At 41.4% G+C, this 13,187-nt stretch overlaps 1 protein-coding gene across 2 annotated transcripts in view; it reads right to left on the reverse strand.

Annotated features, from left to right (window-relative positions):
* Positions 1-179: 179 nt before the first annotated feature.
* Positions 180-13,187, reverse strand: part of LOC108237374 (intersectin-2-like) — a 29,339-nt gene continuing 16,331 nt past the window's right edge. For both annotated transcript variants that reach the window (XM_037980033.1, XM_017418746.3), the window contains exons 19-40: positions 13,020-13,141; positions 12,674-12,928; positions 12,372-12,568; positions 10,716-10,771; positions 10,302-10,468; positions 10,047-10,077; positions 9,195-9,316; positions 8,718-8,814; positions 8,441-8,632; positions 5,704-5,825; positions 5,463-5,569; positions 5,203-5,368; positions 4,858-4,956; positions 4,686-4,769; positions 4,509-4,592; positions 4,350-4,412; positions 3,842-3,991; positions 3,622-3,740; positions 3,454-3,536; positions 3,287-3,370; positions 2,931-3,104; positions 180-2,319 (exon numbers count right to left, since the gene is read on the reverse strand). In XM_037980033.1, coding sequence (XP_037835961.1) covers positions 2,174-2,319; positions 2,931-3,104; positions 3,287-3,370; positions 3,454-3,536; positions 3,622-3,740; positions 3,842-3,991; positions 4,350-4,412; positions 4,509-4,592; positions 4,686-4,769; positions 4,858-4,956; positions 5,203-5,368; positions 5,463-5,569; positions 5,704-5,825; positions 8,441-8,632; positions 8,718-8,814; positions 9,195-9,316; positions 10,047-10,077; positions 10,302-10,468; positions 10,716-10,771; positions 12,372-12,568; positions 12,674-12,928; positions 13,020-13,141 — 2,720 coding nt within the window. In that variant the 3' untranslated portion in view covers positions 180-2,173. The remainder of the gene's footprint in view (positions 2,320-2,930; positions 3,105-3,286; positions 3,371-3,453; positions 3,537-3,621; positions 3,741-3,841; positions 3,992-4,349; positions 4,413-4,508; positions 4,593-4,685; positions 4,770-4,857; positions 4,957-5,202; positions 5,369-5,462; positions 5,570-5,703; positions 5,826-8,440; positions 8,633-8,717; positions 8,815-9,194; positions 9,317-10,046; positions 10,078-10,301; positions 10,469-10,715; positions 10,772-12,371; positions 12,569-12,673; positions 12,929-13,019; positions 13,142-13,187) is intronic.

The following is a 13,187-nucleotide window of genomic DNA, read 5'->3' on the forward strand; positions in this document are numbered from 1 at the left end:
AAATTACCCAATAATTTGACACTTTGACAGAGTCCGTTTGTGTGGATGAGAGGGAGGCAGGTGGAACAGCGAGGCTACAAGCAGCAGAGGTCACAAAGGTGCAGGACTTCAAGTACTGAGAATCGACTGTCCAGGAAAACAGGGAGTGTGGTAAAGAGGTGAAGAAGTTTGACACTTTGTTCCATTTTAATGTCTTTATTTTGTCCTCTGAAACCTGATTCAGAGAAGCCACGTCTGCCAGGCCAGTGTGAGTACAAGCATCTGGTTGATGACAACGTGGGTTAGAGACAGCGGAGGAAAATAAAAAAGAAACATCTTTTACACCAAAGTACAGTCAAGAAAAAGCTGATCGAGTCTCTTTACACGTTTTCCACATGTTCGAAAAAAACCAAAAAACATGTTAATATAGGACTTAAAAACAAACTCTTGCTGACTGAACAAGATAAAAATGATCTTCTACCAAAGTTAAAACCGTATCAACGTGTTTTATTAACTCACGTCACACATCAAAGACAAACCCCGCCTGAACCCAGCTGATTATCCAGAATGACACAGCAAAGGTGCTCCAAACCTTTGGATAGTCACACGCATAAATTAGGAAATAAATACAACACTTCTCTGTTCAAATTCAGAGCAAGGACACTTGGAAAAGAACCTGAACACGACAGGATAAAAAGCAAGTAAGAGATCCTAGTCTACCCTTTAACACAATAAGTTTTTATATCCTAAAACCTTGTAAAGACTTCATGCTGCACATTTATAAAGAGGGACTTTTTGAGGCGACAGTCATGAACCCGAACTCGATTTATGAGGCAGGGACTTGAGAATGACACCTGAAAACAGGTCAGGCACAAAACGTGACGGGAAAAATACTATTTATTATTGCGACAAACTAAGTTTACACCTTCAAAATGATCTGCTACTCATGTCAAGACAAAAATGATGGAGATCTTTTACCAATACAGCTTTTGTTCACCTGGATCAGGTTGCATTAATTTGAAATTGCTCGTCTGAGACCGATTTAGCTCAATAAAAAAAAAAAAAAAGCAAAGGACATCAACTTTCATCTTAGTGACATCAAATGATTTTAGAAACTGGAAAAGACTTTGGAGGGCTTGGATTAAGGCCAAAAACATTTTAAGTTTCAGCGTCAGAAGCTGAAAAATGATCCGTCTGTTTCGGCATTTTAACAGTTTTCATATTTTTGCACTTCACACATACAGTACACACACACACACCACAAAACAACTGTTCAGTATTGTTGCAGTGACACAGACTTGACCCCAAAATAAAATCCCGAGATCTCCTGTCTGCATTAGTAAACCGACTCCGGATGAGTGCTACAACCTAAAAACCTCTTCTCCAGGTTGTCGGAAGCGTTTTATGTCGCCGTCCATCATCTGTCATCTGCTGTTTGTGATGCTCTGAACGCTGTTGTGAGAGGACGCCGCCGAGCCAAACAGCGTGTGATCGGCCCAAAAAGCGGGCCAGCACAACCGCTCAAAAGTAGTCACTACCTCCTCAGACAGAAAAAAAACAAAGAACAAAACACACTTGGGTACAAAGGTGTCTTGATACAGAAAAAAAGAAAAATAGTTACTTGATCGTTAACTCGTTAGATGACCTTGGTTGAGAAGATTTGGCAAATTGGGAATACTTCTAACTGAGAAGCAGCTGTGACATACATCAGAACAGGACATGGAATCTTACTTCTTCAGTGGGTTTTCAAAAAGTTCACTTCTAAGCATCCTTGGTTCATTTGACCCACATTTAGTTTAGAGACAAACTGCATCTCCTCAGCTTTGAAGGCTGGTTCTTTTCTTTTTAAAAGCCCTTTAGAGTGTAAATATGGTGCAGATACAAAACTATTGCCCAGGTAAGCTTCCCTTTCCACCAAAAAATAAAAAAATAAAACTCCTATTGCTGGATACAGTTGAAGCACACAGGTCCAGTCCCATACTGGAGGGTATGGAAGACATCATTACAGTGCTGGTTAGGATTGCATGTTTAAGGCATTGTGTGTAAAATACAGTTTAGATGCTTTTTTTTTGTTTTTCATTACATTTTAGTCAGTGTTATACATGTGAGAGGATCTGTTTAAAACAAGCAGCTCGTCCTGTTTGGTTAAATCAGGTGTTTTGTAAAGAACACAGTTCGCCGTTTCAGCTCCTTATTAGCTGGCATAGAGCTGCAGGTCGAGTCGGACCCACACCTCTCCTGTTGCGACTTCGTGCAGCAGCAGGCGCCGTGTCACTGGTCCCTTGTTCTCAAACTCTTTCTTTATGGTTGCCACAGGAACCTCTGTCCTCCCGAGAAACACTGATGTGAGAAAAAACAGAAAGGGTTTCAAGTTAGAGGGCGCTGGAAGACAAAATGAAGGTGAAATTAGAAGAAAAAAATGAACAAGAACAATTAATCACAGGCAGAAAGTTTCCTTTCCTTTCCACTAAAATAAACGCTGATACAGTAAAGCAGGAGCAGCCAATCCTGGTCCTCGAGGGCCACTATCCTGCATGTTTTACTTGTTTCTCTGCTCCAACACCTGATTCAGTGGTTAAATTACCTCTTCATGTCCTGCAGAAGCCTGTTAATCAGCCATTGATTCAAATCAGGTGTGTTGGAGCAGAGAAACAAGTAAAACATGGAGGATCGTGGCCCTCTAGGATCAGGGTTTGCCACCCCTGAACTAAAGCTTATTCAAATTTAAGTTATAGTTTACAGTAGCTAGTTTGAATTCATAGACGCGTTAGAGCTGTGTGTGTTTTCCTACATGGGACACTGTGCACGATCTGAGCCATAAGAGCTCATTACGAGCAGCGAGTGGGTCGGATTCCGAGCAGGCGTTTGTGCTTGAAGACCATAAGAGAAACGAACAGACAGCGGGTGAGTTCAGAAAATAAGAGACTGTGTGTGAGGAGTTTGTAGCTAACCATCAGGAGAAAACTGGTCTTTTTCATTGATAGTGATGCAGAGGACATCTTGGTAAAGGTCCTTGATGTGAAACTGACAGTTGAAGTTCCACTTGGGGTTCAGGGTGTCGTTGATGGCTCTGGATGTGAAGGTTTGAGATCCCATGGTCACTTCACAGTAAGAGCTACTTTTACCTGCAGGGAGAGAAAAAGACGGCGTGTGAGAGGGGAAAACGAAAAGGATGTAAGACTAGTTTAAATGTAGCACAGAGGATAAGGTGAAAAGGGTGTGTGCAGGAGGAGCTAAAAACTGCGTTTTAACACAACAACTCCAGGTTATAATATTCACTCAGTAATGTGAATGCACTTATAATCACCGTTGGGTTTTATCGCCTTGAGTTCAGTGGCTTCCAAGATGGTGACCAGGAGTCGGCCGATTCCACTAGCCTTCACAGATCGACCTGCAAACAAACACAAATTGATTGAAAAATGGCACGAATCCATCACACAGTTTGGCCAAATGTAGCATTTGTCAAAAACAAACCTAGATAAACCTTTTCCCTTTTTTTTAATTCAGTCTCGATGAAATCCTCGGAAGCCACCTTTATCTTCTGAACCCATGCCGTCCTGACAGCAAAAACACACACAGCAGTTGTCAAAACACCCGGTGCGCCACATTTCCTTCTGTGCAACTGTGTGTGTGTGCAGCTACCGTTCGTTGATGTTGTCAGTCCTGAGAGAGTAGACTCTGTCGATGTGAGAGATGTGGAAGATGGGTTCGTCGCTGGAGGGATCCGGAAGCTTCACCAGGATTTCGTTCAGCAGCACAGGCTGGAGAAAACAAAAGATGGCCGTCATGCATGAAAATACACAAACAAAGCATAAAAAATGGAAAATATTTAAAGCATCCTGCCAGTGTGTGTGTGTCTTACTGGTTTATACATCTTGAGCTGCACGTTGTTCTTGTTGCTGAACAGTTTGTCAGGCCCAGATGAGGTGAACTGTTTCACCGCATGAGTTAAAAGCAGGAAGTCGTTGAAGAGGAAAGCCCAGAGCTCCTTGTTGCTCTTTGCCTTGTGCAGCTGAAGAGGACAAAATGTGATGCAATCATCCAGATTTGATAAATGTCATTTGAGTTATGATTTAAAAGATCTCAGGTAAGCTAGGTTTACTTTTAGAGAACGTTCATGGAAAAAAAATCCATTTTTAATTCTGTGCTGATGCAGTTTTAGTTAGCTGATTAGCCTTAAAAGACAACATAGAAGCAAATACTTTAATATTTAAACAGTAATACATTATAGCTGCTTAATTTGATTAGTCCATTGGGTTCTGAAAGTTTCTCTCTGCAGCATCAAGCTTGAAGAAACAAAAACAAACCCCCCAAAAAACATGCTTGCATAAGCTGTTCCCTGACTCTGACAGTATTTTGGTGTTACTTACCTTACCGCTGTGCAGCAGCCTCCTGGGACCCAAACAGCTGGTCAGAGAGTTGAAGACCAAATGCTGTGAGGAGGAAAAAAAAAGGTGCAAAAGACATCTTTTGAATTAGATGCAATAAATGGAGATTAGTTGTTTGTGGGTTAACAGTGAGCTTAATACCTCCAGAGGACCGTCACACTGTACGTGGCTCTGAATCCACTGCAGCCTCTCGCAGTTTTCCTTCTCCCTGACCGCCTCGTTCACCTGCACAGAAAAAAACTCTTAGCAGGCAAATTGAAAGACCAGACCCATTTTCAGTCTTAACTAAGAGAAAACCAGAATAATGAGTGAAATAACCTGTTGACAGAGCTCCTCAGCCCTCTCCAGAGCCTCTTTCAGAGACCCTCGGTCAGCGTGACCCTCTGGTGTGCACTCCAGAATCTACACAATCAAATAAATCTGTCAATAACTTTGATACATTCAATAATACCTGAACAAAAAGGCATAACAGATGAACAGGCTGGCATACTTTTTTGATGTGCAGCGGGTAACGTGTGATCCTCTGCATGGGTTTCAGCAGGAAGCTGGACAGCGGCATGCCTTTACACCTGTAGTCTGTGGCGATTTTCTGAAAAAAGAAAAAATATTAAAATAAAACTCTTAGTTTCCACTTTCATACATGTGACAAAAGGTCCAATTGCAAGTCTAACAATTATATTTACATTAGTTAAACCTCTAAAAGAGAAAAAGCATGTCTGGACACCACAAAGATGCTCCTGCACTTAGATTAAAGTACTGGAAGTGTCGCCAGTGCAGCACAAGGGTTTTCAGTGCACCCGTTTCCTCAAAGCCTCGCCCTTCCTCTCCCTCCTACCTTGAGGAAGATCTTGAAGTCCGGCTCGTTGTCGGTGCGAGTCTGCAGCAGCGCAGCACCGTTGAACTGGCTCGAGCAGAAACGGACGTAGGGCTGCATGTTGGAGAGCTCGGCTGTCAGGAGATCTCCGATCTCCCCACCGCTCTTCTTACAGAGACGGAGAGCTCTGCGGAAACATGAACACTTATATCAGCACCAACAGCAGAACTTGGAAAACGTTCAATCGCTGGATGCGTTTGCTCCGTTCATGTGATATTTACTTGACTAGTTTAGTGTTACAGGCCAGCAGCTCCTTCCAGTTGACAAAGATCATGTCCATCTCTGCCTTGTTCAGTCGGCCTGACTCAGACATAGGCTTGTAGAAAACCTGCAGACAGAAATAAATTCCAGATTTACATATTTAAAAAAAAAAAAGGGCCATCATACCGTCTGTCACATCTCAGTCTCACACAAGGATTTGCCACAGCATGTAATTTATTCTGCAGGATTTGAGAGCATTACCTCCAACACCACCTGCAAGTCCTCCACATATCTCTCCTCGGTCTCGATCAGCTCATCAATAGAACCTTGTCTTTTTTTATCCAGGGGGCCCAGAGAGTCCAGGCCGGTCTGGTCTGAACTCCCTGTAGGAGAGGAGCGAAAAGAAACACGATTGCTTAACTCAACACCTCTGCACTGCCTCCTACTGGACGCACAGAAAAACAAAGACGATTGTTGTGTTTCTGAAACTTTTACAAAAAAAAAAAAAGGAAAGCAAAGCAGGAGGAGAAGGAAGGGAAACAGTCACTGTGCTCCAACCTCAGTCATCAAATTGTCACTTACCCAGCACACATTCACCATCTGACCATTCTGAGGCTCCCAAACAAAGCGTCTGCTGCTCACTCTCAGACTCGCCTCTTTCCCCTCCTGCCTTCCCCTCATCGTTTGTCTCATCCCAAAGGTTCAAAAACTGAAATCTGCACTCTGAAGACATTGCTCTGATCGTGTTTCTAATTCCTCAAGTATTTTAGTTTTCTCAGAGTTTGTCTTGGACCGCCCCGTCTCCTTCTACCCATGTGCCGTTATCTTCTCATAGCTGCTGAATCTGTTTGTATCAAAAACAGAGACACCCCCCCCCTTCTCCTCCTCCTACTTCTCTTTAGATCCACAGGCCTGATTAGAGACGACACAGCTAGCAGACTTTGACTTTTCTCTCAAAAGAAGAGTCTAAAAAACTGGTAAAACTGACCAGCTTAAGGCAAAACTACAAAAACACACACATATCTAAGAGACAGTGTAAGTAAGGATGCTGTGTGAAAAAAGGATCTGAATTGATAAAAAAAAGAAAAAACAAATGAAAAAAATGGTCTTGCTGACAAAAAGCGTCACATTTTATCCGTTTATCTAAATCACATGTATTCTGTTGACAATAAAAACACGGGACAATACACGAAGCCGAGTGAAGATGAAGCATTTTGTTTAACTGTAATGATTCACAAAGATGAAATGTCAAAACAGCCCTTTATTTTTATTTTGCAATCAGAAAAATATCCTGCATTTTATAGATTAGCATAAAAAATATGCCACCTTGTGCCAGAATTTCAACATGTTCTTGTGCTCAAAATCCTCACAACTCATGTGTTTCAGTAGGCAGCTTTCTGTTAAATCCAATTTACTTCCCCCCCTCCGCCCCGATTTCACCTCAAAGTTCTCATAAATTTTAATGGAAGTTTATGACAAACTGCAGCTGGTTTTCACTAAATTAAAAGAAGAGGAAAATGCAGGAACTTGTATTTTACCATCTTTCACTCGACTCCTTTACAGTGGTTTACCGAGCCACGGTACGCAGTCATTTTCACTTGTTGAACTAAAGAAAATCCATCCACAAAAACAAAAACTATTCAACTTTTTTGGCCTTGTTTAGTGCATGTTACAAGCAGAATTTACTTCCCCATTTTCCAAAAACAAAAATCAAATCAGAGCAGCAGAAAAAAAATGCAACAATAACTTATCGTTATTATCCCTGGAGGTGTATTTCCCACATGGTGAGGAGTATTTGTACGACAACAGACTTAGTTTATGGCTTTTAAATGACTTGAGCAAACTCTGCACTTCTGCTTGCACCATTTGTGTCCCAGTTAATCTAAACTCAAGGTTTTCCTCGTCGTAAAACAAAATCATCCTTTGCAAAACGGTTACAGTAAACCACGTTCCCACAAGAAAAAACGCAAAGCATCAAAACTTAAAGGATTATATCCATCGAGTGTACATGAAAGTGCATAAAAGATGAAGCACTGCAGGTAGTCACAGAGCTGCATCAATGTGCGTCTGGAAGAGAAAGGCAGCGCAGGAGAAAACACGGCTCTGATCAGAGACTCTGTCTTCTGTGCTGCTTTTTGAAACCACAGAAGTTTACCTCATTCTGAGACTACATCCGTGTTTTACAAACAACTTTATGGTTTACCAACTTCAACATCATAACTGTATTTAAATATCTATTTATTTTAAAAACACTAAGGTCATATGTATATGTGGGACTGGGATTTGGAGCATAAAGCCACATCAGTTCATCTTTATGGTAAAAAAACAAGGCCTCTAAAGGCAAACCTTTACCATTATCAGTATCATATTACCATTGTGTCACACATGCAGCCTGTAAATAGATAATATAGTAAATGACAGACAAGCATCAGAGAAAACCCACTATTCCTCTATTTCACACATTTCTTTAGTGTTATCAACTTGAAAGAAAGTTAAAAAACAAAAAGGTTAAAAGGCACAAGGCTTTAAGAGTTTACAAAACCAGCAAATAGGGTCATTAAATTGATTCGACACCCAATAATTTCATAAAGAAAGGCAGTTCTCTCAGTATTTTTTTCTTCTCACTGATAAAAGTTCATAGTCTGTATTTCCCCTGACGCAGTAACGAAATCTGTAGGCAGAAAGTCCAAACACTCTGCCCTGTCACAGTAACAGAGAGGGATAGTGGGTCTCTGAGGCCAGCAGGAGGAAGAGTCTTTCTACCACCCTATAAGGAGAAAGACAAGCAGGGGAGCGAGAAAAAGAGGGCAGGAGAAATAAAGGTTGGGAAAGGAGGGAGGAAGTGAGGAAAACAGTGAAATAGTCAATGGGAAGAAACACTGAACAGATGGAGAGAAATGCTGATAATAGACTACAGCAAAGGACTGGGATTAGTTAGTCTCGGATGTCTGAAGGAACGAGAAAGACTCTGCTTTGCCGTGACACGAGTTTTACTCACACTGCTGACTGGGGTCAGAGTCTCCTGTCATCTTGATATAATTGGTGGGGAACAGGCCGGTGACCCCGTTGACTTCTCCTTTCCACCAGTCGGGGTCATTCTTGTCCAAAACATTGATCAGCTGCCCTTCAGAGAAGCTCAGCTCATCCTGGTTGGCAGCTGTGTAGTCGTATATGGCTGTCACCTGACAGACTGAGGCAGAGCAGGACAAAATGGGTTTCTGTTTCCACCACAACTTCTTTCATCCAAGCAGCAGATTTGTCCTGAGGAGCGTTACCTGGTTGGGGTGCTGGTGTGGATTTGCCGCTGTTGGAAGACAGGGTTTTAACGTGAGAGGACGGGAACCAGCCCTTCTGACGTTTCTTTCCACGAGCCTAGAGTCAGAGAAGAACAACAAACAGATTGTAGGATTTTAGGCAAGCAATGAAGACGCTGACAGAAAATGACGCCCAAATAACTCTCCAATATAAATAAGAATGATGGGATCAGGATGTGGGTTTCTTATTTCTCGGACATAACCCTAATTTGCTTTTTTCTATGTCAGCTAGGGGGGAAAAAACATCTCTGAAGGGATTTTCATGTTTTAATAATCTGGTCACAGCTGACAAAAAAAAAAGTCAGAAATCACAAACAAACAGATTTATTTTAGGGGTTCACACAGAGTTGAGCTGAATGCAGTTAAAGTGACCTGACTGTGATTATCCACTGCACAGGACTAATAAAATAAAAAAAAAAGAATATGTATAACACTGACCTGAAGTTCTCCGAGCCACCAGCCAGAGGAGTTCTTGGCAAAAACGAGAATTAGCTGGCCATTTTGCAGACTGAGCTGGTTGGGGCCAGCAGAGGAGTGGGCTCGTATCACCTGGGCGATTTCTGTGCACACGACACCAATGTAACTTAAAAACTGAAGCAGAACACCTGATGTGTTTGTGTTTCCACTTAGACAAAACCAATGACTACTAACAAAAGGTCATACTTAAAATAATAATTGTACTTATTTTAAAATGGTAGGTGAAATTAATCTCAGCATTCAAACTGGAAACTTAGAAGTGCCATTAAAATAACTCATATGCCTAAAAAGAAAATGACACAATGTGTCTGATTCTGGTGAGCGACTTAAACAAAATCTAAAAACCATCTGAACTTAAATAAGTTTAAATTTTACTACAATAAAGTTATCTACAACTAGCTACTCCATCACATCAAGTCCAAGGGCAAATTAATATATATTAAGTCACCAAAAACCTGAAAATTTAGTACAAAAACTTGATCCTCATCGCACTAACAGCCCCATTATAGAGCGGCCAGAATCAGAGAGGTAATAAAATAGAAAAGTTGGTGTTCTGATTCAAATGTTGGAGGAGTTTGGAGAAAAAAAAAAGGCAGAAATGAAGACTGATATGCTCAATATGAGCTGCTAAGCCTTTTTCCACACAACGTTTTATCTACTAATTGCCTCATTAACATGGTTAAAGGATGCCATCTTTCTGCACATTTTGTTTCTAAGGTCAAAAGGATTCTTGCCCAAACGAATTAAACAAGGCGTGTTTACCTCTTCACGTCACATCTGTGTAAATCTTAGTAAAACATTAGCAGATCTTACCTTGCTTTTTCTTTCCAGATACACTTGATGTCTGAAAACACAAGTTTTAAAGTTCAGTCAGATTTTAAATACCTCTTAAATAAAACACCTAGCTTAATGCTAAATAACAATTTACTGTGATAATGACATCTATTTCTATATTACCACAAACTAAAGTCTCAAAAATGACAAAAAAAAAGCTTCTCAAACTCATGCAGCAGGACAAACTCATTAAGTTTGAGGAGTCGCATGCCATCGTGTGTTCAGTGTTCTTACATCAGCATCTTTAGGTTTGACGTAGTTGCCTGGAAAAAGGCCAGAGCGCTCCCCCGTCGAGCCATTCCACCACTCTCCTTCTTTCTTGTTCACCAAGATCACATCTCCTTCCTTAAATGTCAGGTCATTAGGCTCCGGAGACTCGTAGGTGTACAACGCTACATACTCTGCGACAAAAACAAAAACATTTGTTGCTAGGGTCAGATAAGCTAAACTCCTTTAGTCAGGCATCATCAGCAAGACCAGAATGACTGACAGTACAGTACAGTTTCTGACACATGGCAGTTCTCTACATCCATGTTAGAAAAATCAATGTAAGATGTTGAAATTATCAATGGATACAAAACATACGATGTAGAGCAACAGCAACATGTTTGTGCCAAACAGCTGAAATAATCTGATGTGTTACTGTACCTTCTTGCTGAAGGTTGTCAGCAGAGTCTGCAGCATCAGAAGGGGAACTCTTCGTGCTAAAAACAGAGAGAGAAAGACTCTATTACTCCACTTTCTTTTACCATTCAGATTATAACATTCTCATCAACACATGGGAAAGTCCTTCAGCTTGACCAGTCAGCTAAACGATAACAGGTCAGGTTCTGCTCAGAGCTCCTGAACTCTGCCGGCTTTAGCGTTGAGCCAAACCTGAATGGTGAAGTTTGGAACATGCACTCGACTGACGGGTAATTCAGGAGCTTCAGCCTCAAGCTCAGTTTCACCACAGCATTCAATGCCAGCTGAAATTAGAACGCTCATCGCCGCCGTACACGTCCCTGTCTTTTAATAACACCCACAAGCCCAACAGTTTTGTCCCAGATCATTCATGTTCAGTCGGCAAAGCCTTTGACAAGACCCACAACGCCTGACCTGACAAAAAACGGGAGGAACAAGTCGGCATGAGCCTGCTTCAAGCACAAAAAGGAAGCCAGCAAATTTGTTGCTAAAATACATGTATTTTTTCTGTGAGATTATTATTTTTGGTTAACTGTACCATGTTGGCAAGATGTTTTTAAGGACAAATGAAAAATACTTATATATAGATTAGATCTTAAGACTGCTGGAGTTCAACCAAGTCAGCCATGAGTGACAATCTGTTAGGATCACCTTCTTTACTGTGTCCATCTGAAAGAAAGACTACAGAGTACGGCTCAGAGAAACTACAACAACACGTAGAAACTGAGCCTTTTTTTTTTGATTCATTAGCAAATATAAATCCAAACTTCTGTTAACAACAAAATATTGTGGTAAAACAACATGCAACATTTTGTTGTTACTTAAAAGTGTTTCGATTAAAAGTTGGTAATTTTTTCTTTGTGTGTGTTACATCAGCACATTCCTCTTACAAAGAAGGAAGAAATACTTTGCGCTCTCTGAATGCCTTTACAGGAACTGCCACCACATCAGTGCAGTCACAAGTTAAGTCACACCATCTGCTTATTTTCACTTATTTACCTGAGCTAAAAGCCTCCTACAGATACATTTGTTATTATGGCATAGAGGTAAGTATATACTTCAGGCTACTGGGTTCATGTAGGTTAAATGAAATGGAAAAACACACATTGTGGCCAATGACTCTGTAGTAAAATCAACTTTTGGAATCACCAAGCTGTAGTTTGTTTTGCAGGTAGCCAAAACTGTTCTAATAAAAAAAAGGCGGCAGGTTTAGTTTCAGGAATATTCCTGAATTTCAACATGCTTGCTGAGAATGTCTCGTTGGGTTACAGACATGCAAACTGATTGCTTCTGTTGCAACACTTAGTTTCTTTTCAGAACATTTTCGAGGCTTTTTCAAATGTATTTACCTAGTAAACATTCTTTCAACTCTGTCTCAGATAAAAGAGCTTGTGAAACTGCATTACTGTCCTGAGAAAACTGTGATTAGAATCTGAATATTTTAAAATACGAGAAGTGGAAAACCTGGTGGTGTAAGCATTTAAATGACTGGCATCAGTAGTTCTCTTTTAAGGCTCGCTTGACATAAACATTGTTTGTGAGGTCCTTAGCAAAGAGCTCTACATTCATACTGAGAAATCTCTACCTGGAAGAAATATTTACATGAGTGTGAGTACTTACTCTGAGCCCTCCTCTTCTCCCAGCAGGGTCACATAAGTCTTAGGGAACCAGCCCCGTTCTCCATTCAGCTCTCCCATCCACCAGTTCTCCTGCTTCTCCAGCACATGAATCACATCATCTTTGTTGAAGTTCAGATGATTGTCTGTCTTTGCAGTCCAGGAGCACAGGGCCTGAGCCAACAGGTTACCCACCACCGGCTGAAACAGAAATGACATCTCAGTGAATATTTAGGTATAAATACCCCAAATGTTCAGACAATTATCAGAGTACCGGGAAAAGCAGCCACTCCGCAGAGCTCTCACCTGCCCACGTGTCTCAGAGGGTGCAGAGTTTGGAGAGTGGGTCGGTGTGAAAGCAGACTTTGTTCCTGCTGCTTTGGCCGCTTCGAGTGCGTTGGAAAGCTGAGTCTGGATTGGCACTTTAGAAGGAGCAGCAGCAGCGGTATTTGTTGTGCTGGATGGGCCCACTTTCTCAACGTAGCTCTCAGGAAACCAGCCCATCTTGCCCTGTCTGCTACCATACAGCCACCCCTCCTCCCGCTCGGTTGTCTCATCAACCTGACGAGGAGACAACAGCATCCCAGTGAGAAGAGATGTTTCGATACTAAAGGATGATGGAGAAACATGAGCTATTTGTGTAAAGCTTCACCTCAATGATATCATCTTGACTGAAGCTGAGCTCTTCGTTATTTCGTGCGGTGAACGGGTAGAGCGCCTTGAAGGATGTGAGAGCAGCCGACTTCCTGTGCTGCGTGACCTTTGGCTTCCCTCCTGAAGCAGCACATCAGCATCATAAAAGGTTATTTTAAATCAAATC

The sequence above is a fragment of the Kryptolebias marmoratus genome, linkage group LG15, assembly GCF_001649575.2.
Source record: "Kryptolebias marmoratus isolate JLee-2015 linkage group LG15, ASM164957v2, whole genome shotgun sequence".
Taxonomy (NCBI): Eukaryota; Metazoa; Chordata; class Actinopteri; order Cyprinodontiformes; family Rivulidae; genus Kryptolebias; species Kryptolebias marmoratus.